At 39.2% G+C, this 17,812-nt stretch overlaps 1 protein-coding gene across 1 annotated transcript in view; it reads left to right on the top strand.

Annotated features, from left to right (window-relative positions):
• BRDT (bromodomain testis associated) overlaps positions 1–17,563 on the top strand; it is a 52,707-nt gene extending 35,144 nt beyond the window's left edge. Inside the window, exons 13-20 of the mRNA XM_039486321.1 lie at positions 694–755; positions 2,515–2,707; positions 3,627–3,739; positions 4,110–4,233; positions 9,047–9,111; positions 12,536–12,741; positions 14,076–14,256; positions 16,520–17,563. Coding sequence (XP_039342255.1) covers positions 694–755; positions 2,515–2,707; positions 3,627–3,739; positions 4,110–4,233; positions 9,047–9,111; positions 12,536–12,741; positions 14,076–14,256; positions 16,520–16,585 — 1,010 coding nt within the window. The 3' untranslated portion in view covers positions 16,586–17,563. The remainder of the gene's footprint in view (positions 1–693; positions 756–2,514; positions 2,708–3,626; positions 3,740–4,109; positions 4,234–9,046; positions 9,112–12,535; positions 12,742–14,075; positions 14,257–16,519) is intronic.
• Positions 17,564–17,812: the final 249 nt, after the last annotated feature.

Raw genomic sequence — 17,812 nt, 5'->3', positions numbered from 1 at the left:
GAAAGCCACGTACACTAGTTTTAATTGTTAATCACGTCTTGTAATATACCATTGCATCTGAAATAAAAATATGGATGTAGTTAATGGATACTCTAAGGGCATGTCTACACTTTGAGCTGGAGATGTAACTTCTACTCAAGGAGACATAAAGGTGCTAGCTGATTGAGCTAGCACACTAAAAATAGAGCATTCCTGTGGTAGCAGGAGGGGCTGCCTGCCCTGAATATGTGCCTATGGTCTTGGATGGGTATCTACTTGAGGCTGCTAGCTGCCTAAGGTTGCTCTAAGTTCTACTGGGGGCTGTTCCAGCCACTGGAGTATGCCAAAATGCCATAGCTTCATCTCTGCTTAGGCTGGAAGCTCTGCTGCACACTGAATCCCACCCTTAGTCTGTGGTTTCTTTACACTTGTACAATACAAAAATTTATATTAAAGTGGCAATGGCAGCTAAGGTATAGATCCCATTAGGACCCTATATGTGTGCTTAATTCTATGCATTGAGTCCCATTGACTTCAGTGGTGTTACTCTTTTTCACAAAGTTAAGCATGTGTGTAAGCTTTCTGGGACAGGGACGATCGTTCAGTTCCCACAACAATGGGTCTTGGACCGCTAGGTGTTACTGCAATACAGATAAAAATGTCCTGATGTATGATTTACAACAATTTCTCACTTCACTTTATTTATGATTACAGAAATAGGCTCAAAGCCAAGTGGAACCAGACAGAATGGTGTGACTTCTAAAGAACAAATGGAGGTAAATTCACAGTTCTCTTCTGTTAGACTGCATATAACTTTGGATCTAGATTAAAAGATTTGTCATTCACTGCATAGTGTTTGCTGAAATCACTTAAATAGATTTGTTCTCTGTTTGATACTAAAATCTTGAACATTTAATTTGATTCAAATTTTATTTACCTCACTCATAGGGACTGGGAGGAACAAAGTTTGTTTGCTGCAGAAGTTCAAAGTTATGCATATTGCTGAAACACTCTGGCTAGAGCTAGCCCAGCTGCTGGGGTGGGAGCAGCATTTGGGGATCCTCTTCCTTCATTACAGACAAGGAAAAAAACAGGGGCTGGGGAGAAATATGGAGGCAACATTTAACTAAAAATGGTTAACAAGGCTTATTTTTAAGTGTCTTTAACACAGTCTCACCCTTCACACATTAAAGGGAATCAGCCTAATAAACCATGCTAAGCACACTAAGGTCTCATCTTAGCTTTAAGCATACAAATCTTCAAGTAAAATATTAGTTCAGATATAGTGACAGATGTTGGAAGTATCCAAAACATTACAGCATCATCTGAACAATGAGCAAGATTTAAGAGGAACTAGCCTAACATGAAACTAAATACACCTCTACCCCGATACAATGCCACCCGATATAACACGAATTCGGATATAACGTGGTAAAGCAGTGCTCTGGGGGGGTGGGGATGCGCACCCCGGTGGATCAAAGAAAGTTCGATATAACGCGATTTCACCTATAACGCGGTAAGATTTTTTTTTTTGGCTCCCGAGGACAGTGTTTTATCGAGGTAGAGGCGTATATAGAACTCTTTAACTCTCTTTCCAATAAATAAACAAATCACCTACTCCACTCCTGTGAATACTCATCTTATATACCGGTGCAACTACTTGCATGTAACCCTCCCATTGCCCATGTTCATCCTTCAGAATGTACTCAGAAAGATCCCAAATGGGAGGTGTGGCGGGGAGGAAAGGTGGCAGCTAGTATTTCAAAGTACTTTTATAAGAAAACTTCCACATCAGTTTGCCCACACTGGACTCAATTCCCTTCCCCCTCCCCCTTCCTGGAAGACTTTGAGTACCGCTCCTGTGCTTCAAATATACTGCTCCTCCTTTCAGAGCAGAGCACTTAGCCCATAGAAAAATCAGATGGCAAACTTAACTGGCCGCCTTTATTCAGTGGCTATTTATTCACCCTCCATTACAGAGGGATTATGCAAGACCTCTTCTTAGAATATGTCTTTCACTCAGGCTCTGATCCTGGAAAGACTTAAGCATATGCTTAACTTTATTCTCTGAGTAGCCTTTGCAAGATAGGCGCTCAAGTGTCTCCACAGTGAGATCCATGCTACTGATATATCTCGGCCTCTCCCTCGGAAAACTAAGACTTACAGAATGCTACTCCTATGCTACCAGGCTGGGCCTTAAGTTTAATTTGTCTTGATGTCTCTACAACTTCCTCTGTAGTACACTATATTCTGACTCAGATACCAAGTATATTTATCAAAGTATCTACCAGACAGCAGGAGTTAATGCCTCTTCAGTTTAAATTGTTAATTTAAATGAGTACATTTTTCTGCTGTCAAACCTATAGAATTCCTAACCTATACTATAGGCACCAGTGACATCAGATATTATTTGTACTGTATTTTTAAGTGGAGTAGATCACTTTCAAATGCCCAGGTGGAAAGGTGAATAAAGGGTTAACTTTATCAAATGTATGGTAAATATAAAAAATTAATTGCATTTAAATCTTCCTGCAGCAAGTACCACTGTCTTTACAAAAGACAACCTGCAATGCTATTCCTGAAGTGCAGACCTCATTATCTTTTACTAGTAGCTTGCAAAATCAAAGATCATCAGAAACACAGCCTTCTCATAAAATACTACAGTGGCCTCAGCTTTTGCAACGTAGTCCACTTAAACTACCTGAACAAAGCATGCTGTCTCCTTCAGGTAATATCTTTACACCAGAAAATGAAATGGCTATTATTGACATGAGATTGTCATTATAGCAAGAGAAGAAAATTGGTATTTGTCTTGTCTAGAATTCCTGTTTTGTTTTTTGGAGTTTGCTGGGAGCTGGGATGGGGGAAGTGTTAGGTTAGAGATCCTGCAATAGCTTACATGTGTAGTGTTGAGCACTCTTTGTTCTGTCATGGAGGTCAAGCGACACTTAGCAGAATCCTGGTTGCTGAAATGCAGTCTACCAACACTTCAGATACTGTGGTTTTAGTAGGTGTCGTTTTACTACTCTCAAACAGCAAAATAGAGTAATGTGACTATAAAAAGTGACTCAAGATTGGGGATAAAAGGACATAATGCTGCATTGTTAAAGCTGGGTTTAAAGGAAAGAATATTAAATATTTCTTACCTTAAAGCTATCTTGCAAATATTTAATGACACCCCACCCCCCAAAAATCTGAAAGTTTATCATCCTTCCTCAGCTCTGGTATAAAACTGAATGAGCTGCTAGCTGATTATCCAGCAGGGAAGCTAACTAAAAATAGATGACTGTCCCAAAAAGTATCTAGCTGGAATGTACACTTGGCTATTCTGTGTCTTAAAATATTGTTGAGCTAGGTAATAATTTGAGATATACCAATCTCCTAGAACTGGAAGGAACCTCGAAAGGTCATCGAATCCAGCCCCCTGCCTTCACTAGCAGGACCAATTTTTTACCCAAGATCCCTAAGTGGCCCCCTCAAGGATTGAACTCTCAACCCTGGGTTTAGCAGGCCAATGCTCAAACCACTGAGCTATCCCCAGATTCACTATGTATTTCCAGCTAATTTTGAGTATAGGTTACAGATTTGTTGACTCTGTCTATTACAGGAAGTTGCACATGAACTTTTTTTTTTCCCCCTCCACTCAGGTATAATCACAGTTATATCTCCACTGCGCTCCACACCAGTACAGCAAAGGCCTCAAAATATTCCAAAGACATGCCAGCCTTTTGTCAGCCAGCCTACTCACATTGCCACAGAGGTGAATTGTCATTATTTATGCTAATTTATCTACAAATAGATTTCTCAAGTATCTTCATATAACTAACCTTTTGTCCTTTAAAATAAGTAGACCTAGTATCGCAACACTTCAGGCTTGTATTCCTACAACACTGGAGCAAAGTTTTTTCTGTTTTCCTGGAAATGCTAGTTGAGCTTGATTAGCATTTTAGTGGTTCCATATGGGTCTAATCTAATTCCCATAATCAAATAGTTACTTAATTTCCTTTAATAGGAGTTGGATTGTGCTTTCTATGCCAAGATATGAAAGGAAAAGCTTTGCAGCCGAAGGAATCGCTAGCACAGATTAACTGATCAGAGTACTTTTGAAGACTCTCTTATCTCTCTCCTAGGAATCCAATTCATCTTCCCAGGATATTCCAATGAGTGATGGCAAAGAATCTGGAAAATTAAATATTCTTCAAAACAATGTTTCTGGGGGAGTTGCTGGCTCAAAATCCATAAATCAAGAACAAAGTATGTATGGTCTTATTAGAAATGTAACTGAGATCAGGAGCATACACTTGAAATAAATGTATATGTGAACTTTCACATTATGTTGGTCAAAATAAAGTAATACTAAATGTAATATTTGTTCACTAATTAATATCTAAATAGTACTGCATGCAAACAGTACTGTGACTATTTTTCCTGATCCACTTTGTTGTTTTGTTGATTCACTTAAGTTTACATAAAGCTAAGTAAAAATGGATGTCCAGTCCTCATTCTGGTTGTATCTGTTACCAAGACTATCTAAAGCCAATGACCTTAAATTTGAAAAGGCTTAACTTTCCCTGCAGTTTAGTAGCAGAGACAAATAGCTTAATTTAGAAAGCTTAGACTAGTTAGATAAAAATTCACTCCAGTGATGCCCTGTTACATAATAGTAAAACTTTTTACTGAACTTTAAAAGGATTCTCTCCTGACGCTCCCTGGAATGTCTCCAGGTGGCTTATTCTTTATTATCTGGCTTTTGTGAGTAGCAGAGATCTGTCAAAATAAACAGATGCCAAAGGATTTTCCCTACTGTAGAAACAAATTGATAAAATACTGCTTCAGTCTTGCATCACTATTGAAAGAGCAGGGGCTACAGGTATCAGTGTGTCCACTGCAGCATTTCATTCCCTTCTAAAGTTCTGCAGTGCAGTCATGAGTAGGGAATTCTGCTGAAAAAGATGATCTGATGGCTTCATATTTCCTGGGCAATATATTAAAAGTATCCCATAAACCACTGAGCAGTTAGTACAGTAGGGTCAGGGGCGGCTCCAGGCCCCAGCACGCCAAGCGTGTGCTGGGGCGGCAAGCTGCAGGGGCGGCAGGCAGGCTGCCTTCGGCAGCTTGCCTGCCGTGCTTGGGGTGGCTAAATGCCTAGAGCCGCCCCTGAGTAGGGTTGAAGAAGAATCCTGGTAAAGGGTCTGGGAATAACCTGTCCCTAGAACATAAAGTTTTTACTCACTTCAGACTTTCAAATAGGTATTGAGCTGGAGATCTTGCATTTCTGCAGGGGATGGCTTAACAGTTCTCAAACGGAGTCCCCACTGCAATAGTAACTTGAGCTTCAGCACCCCTTGAGCTCCAACCCACCTCCCTTGATGAGCTAGCTACTTCAAACTCAAAGCCCTAGTTACCCTAGGCTAGAAATTTTTGCGTGAAGAGCTGAATTAGCTTGTTGTGCCCCAAACTAACAATGCAGTGAAGAGACATTCCTTCTCCTCCTCCTGTCCCCATTAATTTGAACATAAATAAAACAAATTTCAAACAAAACTTTGTGGAAACTGAAAAGCATACTTATTTCCAAACAATTAGTAGTGAAGATTGTCAATGAATAGTGTTAGAAATTTAAGGTTAACTAACAAACTTAATTATACCAAAACAAGACTGCAGTGTGAAAGCATTAACCCTGCCCTTCTGTACTGTGACACTTATTTAGTACCAATAATGTACTTTATTGTATGCTAAAAAGTGCCTACCATTTTACAGTACCTGGTATCAGTTTTACATGAATTATAATTCAGTGCACAATCCTCAATGACAGTGTGCACGCCTTTTTGCTTTTGAATTATTACCCGTATAGTGTTCAACTGTAAACTTCAAGGCAAGGACCTTGCTTTAATGTGTTTCAAAATGACAGGTACTCCTTATAGCAATCTATAAATATTATTGGAAAATACTGGTCTTTCATTCTCTTCTTCCATTCCTGTTCCCATCTTTTCTTTGTCTGAATGGTTTGCTCTTCCTTTTTCCTTTCAACCTTTTCCTTCCTCATTGCCTATCTTCCCCATATCCCTACTTCTCTATCCCTCTTAGTTCTGTCCTCTTCAATCTTTTCCTTCACTACCTTTTCACTCACCACTCCTATAGTTCTCACTTGGCAAGTGGAGGGGGCTGTGGGATGGTTCCTCACATCCTCACTGTCAAGATCACTGGAGTTGGGATGTTCTATTCCTGGCCCTAACAAGGGGGCAATAAAGCTCGAGTTCTTGTACATAAGAAAGCTGCTGCAGGAAGAATCTCAAGATTGAGAAGGTAAGAGAAGGTTTTTGCCATGGGGTGTATTACGAGTTGCTTAGTTTTTTGAGCCACAGGGGTGCGAGCACTAGTTTGCTTATGTCTTTTAGTTTTTTAAAAAAATAAATGAGATGAATGAGCAGAGATCTGCTCAGTGCTCATTCTTCAGCACCAGACTTGCTGCTGCAGGAGTAACCACCGTGGGAGCTACTTCCCAGTCACCCAACCTGAGCTTCTTACTAAGATTATTACATTTATTTTCCATTATTAAAATTCTGGGGGAAAATGTTGGTTTTCCTTGAATAATAAAAGGAACTTAGACTTTGCTCCACAAGCTTGTGTGCTGCTTAATCCTCAGATGAAAGATGCTATATAAGTGCTAAGAACTACTATGTGCATCTTTACTGACATAATTTGACCTAAAACTTGCTAAAAAGAATTGTATACTTGTCTGAACCACCTGTCAAGAGATCTTGCAGAAAAGCAAATCTAATTAGACATTCTTATATAGTCAGCTGTTTCCTAGACATAGTCAAAATAGCTTTCCTGAGCTCCAGGACTCAGTATTAGCACCACCCTTGTTCTTGCCAACTTGGCTGTCCTGTATTAAGTCCTGGTGGAGCTGCCTCACTACAGAAGCACCCCCATGCTACTGTGAGCTCAAAATACTGGCTCCTCAATGCACTTGCAGCCTGTGACTAATGAAGCTCATTAGTAATGAGATTCAGCACCTCCGCTGTCAAGGCCAAGGCAGGAAATGCCAGATGGGAGCCAGCACCTCAATTTGCAGTCCCTGACTGCAGGCAGGCAGCTTTGTTACAAGGCCTGAGTTTCACCTTCTTGCATTCATGCTCTTGAAGTGGAGATGAAGATTGATTCTTGGTACCTAGTAAGGTCACTACTAGATTTCTGAAAGACTGCCATGAAGCCCTCTGTGTCTGCTTTGAGGAAAATCCTCTCCTGACCAAGAGTAAATGTTCCTTGTGCATGAAGTGCTGGTCTTCACAGCAGAGCCTCTTTTGCTGAAGATTATGCTCCAGGTTTCCCATCACCTTAACAATTCCAGATGCTTGTGTGGATGCAAGGTGAAGAGCAGGGTGATGAAGGACATAATTGGCTTTGAAGTGAACCTCCAGTTCCCCTGAATCTAAGTAAATCTCCATGCTGGAGAAGCATGAAGATAGTGACCTTTCTCCAGGTCTCATAGAAGCTGTCCAGACTAGTTTGAGTTCAGACTGGTCCAGAAATTTGCAAGGGTCACCGGTGAGACATAGTGGGGCTCAGACCCCCATCAATAGGGCTGCCTTGACTTGGCATCCTATTTTATTTGGCTAGCCAAAAGTCTTGCTCATTTTAAGTTGAGTAGTATGCTCATTTTCTGACTTTAATAATAATAATAAAAAAGAAGACTACTTGGGATGTTTGCTTCTTGTAAAGGTTGCTTTTGGAAAATCGCATTTGGAGACCACAGTTTAAATTTTCACCAAAGGCACTTTAATGTCTTAATGTTTTCTACATGTTTGTGAGCTCGGGATGCTTATGTAACTGCTTACATAATATTTTATCCTGTAGCTACCAAATGTTTAACAGATTTGATAAAGAATAATTCTACATAGAATTACTGAAACCTAGTTTAGTTACCCGGAGTAGATGATAGTGAGTTTTATCACAAAAAGGTGCAAGAGTATTAAACCTATGTTTTGTGCTATATCAAGGTCTAAAGCAGTTCCTTTGTGAAAAACAAAGCTTTAGCTTCCATCCCCAAAGCACTTAACAATCTAGATATAGAAATCCCTTCTGAGCACTAAAAAGCAGTGATATCGGGGTAAAAGCAGCATAACGCTTCTGTTAATGTGTGGTAATTCTGCCTATTGATTCAGTATGTTTTGCCTGAAATAACAGAAGACTTAGTCATCTGCGATTCCACATACTTGTCAAGGTATTTCTAATATTATTCTAAGTGCACAATTCAAAAAAATGTTCTTGGCAAAAACACTTGATATTTTGAGGTTTTCCTTTTGCAGTACATATAGTAGAAAGGAAATTTTATTTACATATGTTGAAACGAATGCTACTGAAATGGAATTTATAGTTTGCCTTTCAGATTGCCTTTCAAAATGAATTTCTATCAGGGTAACAAATAAGATAATTACTCAGAGCACATACCTTTATTTCTTAAACATTCTGTACCCTGGAGCTACTGGAAGTGGAAATGGGTTTACATGACTAGAAGACCTTACTGGCTGACCTACTTGTTTAAAAAGGTGGAAACTGGCAGGAGAAATGCTTTTATGCAGAATGTGAGGTTACTAAGTAACTGACTCCTCCCTCTCTAGGGGCGGCTGGGAACATCACAGAAGGGATAGAGTCAATCTCTGTTGGAGGGGGAGGGGAAAGATGAGTTATGTAGAAGTTTTTTTTTCTCCCAGTCTAGTAACTAGAAATAGAAAGCACTACAGGTTCGAAGAAGGCTTTTTGTCCTGCCTACATTACCTTTCCACAGGGAAAGTAGGGGTTCTAGAGAGAGCCTTCACAAAATGAAGGGTGGAACAAAACCTACACACCCTATTCAAACACTTAAACTTCTAACTCAGGAAAGTGAAAGCACTTTAGGCATCTTTTTCTGTCTTAGTTGGGACTGATGAATTCAGGAGCTCCTCTGCCACAACGATAAAAGCAGAGACCAACTTGTAAAGGACTTTTTCAGTGCGCTTCCATTCCAGAAATAGAAGCATCTTCCAGATCAGCACATGACTCAAAGCTCATTCTGTTGTTCCAACAGGTCATTCTGACAGCACTGATGATAAAAACACACTAGATCCTACACTTCAAATTCTTCCAAAAAAGGTAGGAATATTGTCTTTTTGGATGTCCCTCTTAAGACTCAAAGAAAAATTTTGCATCTCTTATTTGAAGATCTTTAAAGTTTATTATAAAGCAGTAGCATCTTATCTCGGGATCTTCTCAAGTAACTTCTATGGCTTATGTGTTCATTGTCTCTCAGACCTTGGGAGCTATTGAAATCCATTTTCCAAAGACTCAAGCACATGTTTCTATTCCATGTCCTATTTTTTTTCTATTGGTTTATGCCAGGGGTAGGCAACCTATGGCACGGGTGCCAAAGGTGGGCACGCAAGCTGATTTTCAGTGGCACTCACACTACCCAGGTCCTGGCCACCAGTCCGGGGGGCTCTGCATTTTAATTTAATTTTAAATGAAGCTTCTTAAACATTCTGAAACCTTATTTACTTTACATACAACAATATTTTAATTATATATTATAGACTTATAGAAAGAGACCTTCTAAAAAGGTTTAAAATGTATTATTGGCATGCAAAACCTTAAATTAAAGTGAATGAATGAAGACTCGGCACACCACTTCTGAAAGGTTGCTGACCCCTGGTTTATGCTGTTTTATGTCATGTTCTACTGTGACCAGATGCTTAACACAATTAATATTCACAACAAAGTGGAAGGATCTTAGGCCAGAATAGGGAAAGAACATATTTAGATAAGGTAGATGTATTCAAGTCAAATTCACCCTAGAGTACTTAAGGAACTAGCTGAAGCGGTCTCTGAACTATTGCAATTATCTGAGAACTCATGGAGGACAGGGGAGGTCCCAGAGAACTGGAGAAGGACAAACCATATCTAACTTTGAAAAGGAGGATCTAGGGAATTATACACCAGTCATCCTAACTGCAATATCAAGAAAGATACTGCAACAAACAATTAAACAATGTATTCAAACCTAGAGCATAACTGGGTGATGAGGAACTATCAACAGAGATTTGTCAAGAATAAATCATGTCAAATCCATCTAATTTCCTCCTTTGACAGGGTAACTGGCCTAGTGTGTGTGTGTGTGTGGGGGGGGAAGCAGTAGACATCTGGACTCTAGTAAGACTGTTAACACAGTCCCATCTGATGTTCTCATAAGCAATCTAAAGAAATATAGTCTAGATGAAATTACTAAAAGTGGGTGCACAACTGGTTGAAAGACTGTACTCACAGTAGTTCTCAATGGACTGCTGTCAAAATGGGAGCACGTACAAGTGGTGGTCTGTCATGGGTCAGATAGTAGTAAATATTTTCATTAATGACTTGGACAATGGAAGCAAGTATGCTCTATAATATTGGCATTGGTGAGGCCTCAGCTGGAGTACTCTGGCCAGTTTCGGGCACCATGCTTTAAGAAAGACGTGGACAAATTGTGGGGGAGGGAAGAGAGACAGACACACCAGAGGATAGCAACAAAAATAAGTTTAGGAAACGTGAACTATGAAGAAAAATTAAAAGAATTGGACATATTTAGGGAAGAGAGAGCTGTGCGGGGGTGACATAAGTCTTCATATACATTAAGAGTTTGGCGACCAATTTGTTCTCCATATCCACCAAGTGTAGGCGAAATAGTAATCCATGTTAGTTTACACCAAGGGAGATTTAAGTTAGAAATTAGGAAATAACTATAAGGGATAGTTAAACACTTGAACATGTTATCTAGGGAGGTTATGGAATCACAGTGACTGGAGAGCTCTAAGACAGCTTAGACAAATGTCCTTCAAGGATGGTCTAGGTATACTTAACCCTGCCTCAATATGGGGGTGGGAGGTGGACTAGATGACCTCTTGAGGACCTCTCCAGCCCTATATTTCTAGGATTTCACATCATAAAAAAGTTAACATATCAAAACAAAGGACTCAGAATTCAAAACTTGTGCACCTGTACTATGTTGTTAACTAATGTGGTTTGACTCTTTTCAGGGTGTGGGGTTTTTTAATACTCTCATGCATCTTCTCCATATTACACAATACTAGGTCATAGCAATACTTGAGAAAATGCCTCTAATAGTGCTGGAGTTCAAACTTTCATGTGGGACTAGGAAAGAATTTTTCATACCTCTACACCATGAGAAAAAAAAAAAGTTAAATAACTGATTATGATCCCACCACTATGCATGGGACCAGCTTGAAGATTTGGGGAGGGGTTAGCAAGAAAGTTCTTTTCAGTATTCCTGAACTGCACTGGCTTACTTTTAGAAAATGGCAAGGAGAGGGGATCTTCCAGTTCCTGCCAACTTGCTGCTTCAGGAAAAGTTGATACTTGATAATATTTGCAGAAGTGCCAGTTTTAGTTACCCCCATAAGCTGTGGGCCTCATGGTCCCTAGACCCTGAAGAGGTATGTTTAACCCTGGTAAATGTTTCTAGAATTCCTGTCAACACACTCAGCTCTGAAGTATTAACATAGGGCTTGTCTATGCTACCACTTATATTGATGTAACTTGCTTCGCTCAGGGGTGAGAAAAAGCCACCCCCAAGTGACATAAGTTGCATCTACTTACAGTGCGGTGTAGACACCACTTTGTTGGTGGGAGATGTTCTCCCACTGACATGGCTTCCACCTATCGTTGAAGTGGAGTAATTATGTCAATGGGATAGTGCTCTCTTGTCAGCATAGCGCGTCTTCACCAGACACAGTACAGCAGCACAGCTGCATCAGTGCAGCTGTGCTGCTGTAGCATGGTAGTGTAGAGTCTGTAGACTAGCCCTTAGTAAATTTCCATTGTTCCACAGCTTATATTTTCTTCAACTATTAATATTTGGATTCAGATCCCAAGGCAGATATGTCATTAGTCAAACAAAATAATAGATTTTCATAAAAACTTCTCTAAAAGTACTGTTTATTAACCTAATATTGTGCCTTGACTTTACAAAGGAAATTCCCCTACAGAGAACTAGGGTCTCTCTCTCAGATATACATGCATCCAATCATTTCCCCTTTTTATATAAATATATATATTTTTAACCGCAGGCCTGATAGGAGCTTTCATAGAATTGAGATGGGAGTTATGCAGGAGAAAAAAATTGCCAATGCACAGAGAGAGAGAGAGAACGAAGCAGTCCTGAATGCATCTCATTCTGGGTCTAGAAAATCTGGTGCATATGTTCTAATAGGGGAGGATCTGGGGAAGATATTTAACAGATATGTCTATTGATGGTAATCCATTTTTCTACATAATGGCATTATTTGAGAAAGCACACTTAGAATATCTGCAACAAAAATTTTTGAAAGCTTATATCTAATAAAACAGTCCTGTTTAAAAACTGCACTGAAAAAGTTATGATGTGCTTGCATCTTATGAGTGAAAGTATGTCCAGTGAAAACCAAGTGTTTTCTGAGTATAGTAAGGACTAAGTGATTTGTTTACAAAAAATGCAGTTTAATACCACAAACTATTATGTGAATTACAGTCACTTTTTAAATTTCAGGACATCAGAATTAAGAATGCAGACTCCTGGATAAATTTATGTAAAAAGATGGCACTTCCAGTTCCCATAAAGGCATCTCCGGAGAACTTCAAACAGTTCAGGAAAGCAGCACTAGAAAAGGAAGAAACTGAGCGAGCACAAGAGTTAAGGAGACAACTGGAACAAGCCAAGAGGAAAGGGAAAACCCCCTTTCAAGAAAAAGAGAGGTTTGTAATTCCTTATAACTGAGTGGGAAAAATGACCCAATTTTGCACGTCCACTTTATTTGTATCAAGTGCCTGTCAACTGGATTCTTGGATGGCGGTCTGGAATTTATTAAGTTAATTTCTATTTTAAAAAAGTACTTAAAGCAGTAAGGAATCAGTTTATTCATAAAGTACCACATGACTCCTTTGAAATAGGCTATGTTGGCTTGTCCACAAAAGTGTGACTCACCAGTCTGTTTGATAAGCTGATAATACAATTATTTAAGGATGTGTAATGAGCAACTGCACCAGTAGCCATAAGAGAATCAGTCATAAGCAATTTAGGACTTATCTACATTAGGAGATATTCTGGAATAGCTATTTCTGAGTAGCTCTGTCTGGATGTGTTTTTATTTTGGAATAAGAGGGTCCATACATGGAGTTAATCAAGACTAGCTAATCTGCTTTAAATTCAAGATAATTGCATTTTTGCACTTACACTGCTGTAACAGAACCACCTGTGGCAGAGGTGTTTATACAAATATATAACAAAATTCTATTCCTAAAACGTGTAGGGGTAATCCCTGCATCTCCATTGAATCTGCACCAGTGTGTTGCATCCATCTTAACATGCAGTCAGTGCACTGCCAAATCTAGACACCTGTCAGAGCTGACAGTGCTGTTGGCAAGCCTCTGTTATTCATGGGCTGACAGCCCCTCTCCTTTGCCTGCCATGCCCCTCAAAAATGCCTCTTTCCAGCTCTGCAAGTCATCCAATGACAAGCCACTGACTGGATGAGACTGCTCTCTGCCCCACACCATGCCCCTCTCTTTCAATAGAGGAGAGGTATCAGTGGAATAAGTCATTGGGGTGGCTTGCCCTATTTTAGGCAGCAGGGGGTCACTTGATAGAAGTTTTTTTTCTATCAGATTGGCCAGTCAAAGAGGAGCAAGGCAGAAGCCATGAGTCTAGACTGGCTTCTGACACTTCCCCTACCTGACTCACAGGTAAGAAAATCCCCATTTTATATTCTTTGTTTACAAAACTTAGTTCATCTAAAAGAAATATACAATCCCCATATAGGTTTGTGGTGGGGAGTGTCAATGGTGCTTATTCCATGGCTTCCCATTTAAAAACAAAAATATTGCCACACAATGCTTGTATTTGGGGGGAAGCTTTATATAATTAATGAACATGTGCAATACATATTGTTGGACCACATTTAAAGTATTGTGTACTAGGTAAGTGCTGATTAAGCTACTGACAGATGCTTTTGTTCAGTTGACATGTGTTAAGGCTACAGAAATAATGCTGAGGAAACAAAAGAATCAGACATTTTATTTTACTTTTTAAGATCCCATGAAGGAGCAGAACTGGAATCCACTGGAATGAAAGCCAATGAAGAGCCACAAAAAGAGAGGCCAAACAGCGAACAGCAACAACCACCTGAGGTTCAACAAAATATCCAGAAAGGTCTTGTCAAAGACCGTAGCCTGGCTAGAAAAATGGAGCAAGAGCGCAGGCGGAGAGAAGCTGTAAGTCATGGAACTTTTTTCAACTATTAACTTTGCTTTACTTACAAAATAGCACAAAATAAGGTGGACTAGATCCTTAGCTGGCATAAATCATTGTAGATTAACTTGAAGACAATGGAATTATGCTGATTTAAAATAGCTGAGGATCTGTCCCAGTAAGTGAAGTCTGAGGCTTAAGATTCTGTGCTACACCTCCAGGAGGCACAACACAGAAAGACAGAGTAATGGGGAAAGGGAGGTGCGATGATCAATGGTGGCTTAAGTCACTTTTGTGCCTTTCCAATTTTGGGCTGCTTCAGGGGCTGGTGGTATAGGTTACTCGGCTGCCCACAGCAGCATGAAATCCTCATAGTATTGTGTGCTGTGGGGATTCTCTTCCAGCCCCCAGCTTGCCTACTTATCCCCAGGATTAATGAAAGGGGCCAGTGTGGGTAATGCAAGGTGGGAAATTCTTCCCTAGCTGGTTAAGGGGCTTTTATGGTGTCATACAGGGCCCATTGCAAGTGGATGAATCTCTACCTAGTGTTCTTTTGCATCCTAAAGTAAACTGACTGTAGTTGATCCAATAACTCAAATTCCTCTTACCTCTGGGATACTCTTAAGGGAAAACTTCTAAGAGTAAATTATCATGGAACAATAAATGTGATTGATTGGTTAGGATATTTTGTCAGTGCTAAATTGGCACCTCTGTCACTCTCATTTAGAACTTTGGCCTTTGCTGGGTACAGAGGCTGAAAGACTCTTTCCCTTTGCAAAGGTCACTCGGAATACACTGAGTCACCCTGGAAGCCATGTAGGGAAGCTTATGCTGCTGCTGCTGCCCATGCAAAGTTCCTGTTCCAAAGAACGTCCTTCGTAAACAGTTATCAGCTCTAGCTGGCACTCTTCACAAGCACTACATTAATTTACAATTTAAGTAATCTGTTTGCCAAGTTTCTTTCAAAACTGGAGCATGCATCTTCTTTACATGATGTAAATCTGATTGTCAGGATATATTACTCCAGTCTTTAACCCAATGATTTGGAGATGTCTCCCATGTAAGAAATGTAGTTTGGCTAAACCACAGCTGACTCCTCAATCTGCAAAATGCTTTTGTCTAAACTTGGCATTTCATTGATATTTCAGTAAAGTTTTGGGTAAGTTGGTGTAACCTAATCTCTTTTTAGAAAGTGTAAATGTCACTACAATCACCTTCTCTTTTAGAGCCCACTCCAATGCCCACTGAAGTTGATGGAAAGACCCCCATAGACTACAATGGACTTTGGATCAGGCGCTTGGCATCTGCAACTCTAGCCTCTCCAGAGTTTCCAGATTAGCTACTATGGAATAGCTATTCCACCATACATGTTCCAGAATAGTTTTCTGGATAGACACTCTAATTCTGGAATAAGAGTGTCCTTTTCCAGTTTAGGTTAATCCAAAATGAATTAGTGTGTCCACAGGGTAAAGTACTCTGGAATAGGTATTGCACTTTAAATTCACACCCTATCTTAATCTGAAACTTTCAAATGTTGACAGCCGTCAGACTCTTCAAGGACATACACATGCACAAAAAGCAGACATAGTAACATCAATGATTGTTCAGCAGAATAATCCTACAAAAACAAAACTGTGTGTGTGTGTGTGTGTGTGTGTGTCCTACAGTGCTCAACAGATCAGAACATTAAGAGACAGCAAAATTTAAGGTTACAAGAATTCTGGTCTCTGAATATCTCAGAGCAGAAGTCTTGTAAGTTGTCCATATGTGCTCCCTTAGTATGTCTGTTTTGAACTTAATGTTGGTATTACAGATCAAATTTAAAACAAGAGAAATTCCCTCTAGCCCTATTAGAGTAGGTAAATAAAACATCTCATCTTTCTCTCCCATCACCATTGGTTACAGAAATGTCTTTCTAATCAGAAGTGCTTGCCTTTTCAATTCACTTCCAACTATCAAATTCTTTAAAAGTCTTGCACCTGATACCACTAAGTGATTGATGTCACAGCCACAGGCTGACTTTAAAAAAAAAACAGTGTTTTAGATACATACTGAAAGTCCACCTGCAATGATGAGAAAAGGAAGTGGACATGTTACTTTAATTTCTTTAATTCCTTTTAATGCAGTTTGGATAGTGTCTAGTGCTACCATTGTGGATGCCACTATAAACAAGCAATAGGTGTGCTGTCACTTTAGTAGTTTAGAAGAGATTTTTCTCACTCATTATGGTATTCCTTTTGTCTGTGATAACTCCATTATGAAACCTGTTGTTTCACTTTCCTGTAGATGACTGGTACCATTGACATGAACCTGCAGAGTAATATAATGGCAACTTTTGAAGAAAATCTTTAGTGGAATTTTGGACATTGGAAAAAGTTGCAACCTGGCCACAGTCCTTGAGTGACACTGTAATCAATGGAATGATACAATAAACTTGATACAAGTGGCTAAATACATGTGTGCTATTTATGTATCTCAACAGTATATTGTTTACAGCTCTTCAAAGTGTTCTAAACTGCTGACCTGTGCGTTTAATTTGCATAGCACTGTTAAATATTAAAAGTATGCATTGACGCATAAAAGATCACAGGGTATTTTTGTTGCTTGCATTTATAATCTGTCAAATCGACTTGTTACTAGCTAGTTGAGCATGGTCCTTTTTGATTGCATATACATGTTACTTCTTAAAATACATTGTAAAGATTTTTCTGGAGTAGCTGTATCTCCCTGTTTTTTAATTTAGAACTTTTAAAAGCAATTATCTTTCAGAACCATTCCAGAAGCTTTTTTAAAATATACTGGCAGGAGCTGATTTCTTTTCTTATTTTCACTGGCTGTTTCTGGTTATACACTGCATTTACATGTGGTGTTAACTTCTCCAAAGTATTTATCCAAACCATAATAACTTTGTCTCTTCAAAAGCATTTTATTTTGATTAAACAGTGAAGATATCACTTTTTTAATTAACACACAAATGTGTTATTTAATAAAAACTGGACTTCTGCAAAGACCTTGTAATAGTGACCCTCTATATTATCTATGGAAATAATTTGTATTTAAAGAACTACAGTTGTGGAACTTTTGCATTTTCTGTACTTGACCTACACTTTCATTTGCCAAATTCTGTTCACTTAACCTGCCTCTACTTGGTTAAAAATGTTTACTATAAAATACAGGAACAAAAAAGTTGAGATTGCTTGAAAGAGCAGGCAAGCTGGAGTTACCTAATCATTCATATTTTGTTCCCAAAGAAATTCATTGGAACTAAAATGCTTGTAGTTCTGGGTAGCACTTAAAGATCAATCTCTCTCTTAATCTTTAAAAATTGTTGGGCTTTTTTTAAGTACCTAGTATGTAGCAGTTCCAATCAGGATCAGAATGGTTGTACTATTTTAATATAACTGGAAGAAGAGGGGGAAATGACTTGCCGAAAAGTACATGAAAGGTTGCAAAATCCCCATTACAATTTAGAACTTCCTACCTTCCAGCTGTCTGCTCCTGCCTCCTAACAGCCACTAACCTCTATCTTCCTCTGCTCTAGCAAATTACACTCCCAGGTAGGGAGCTGATATGTACTCT

This window comes from Mauremys reevesii, linkage group 8 (assembly GCF_016161935.1).
Source record: "Mauremys reevesii isolate NIE-2019 linkage group 8, ASM1616193v1, whole genome shotgun sequence".
Taxonomy (NCBI): Eukaryota; Metazoa; Chordata; order Testudines; family Geoemydidae; genus Mauremys; species Mauremys reevesii.
This window is presented reverse-complemented; position numbering and strand designations above follow the sequence as displayed.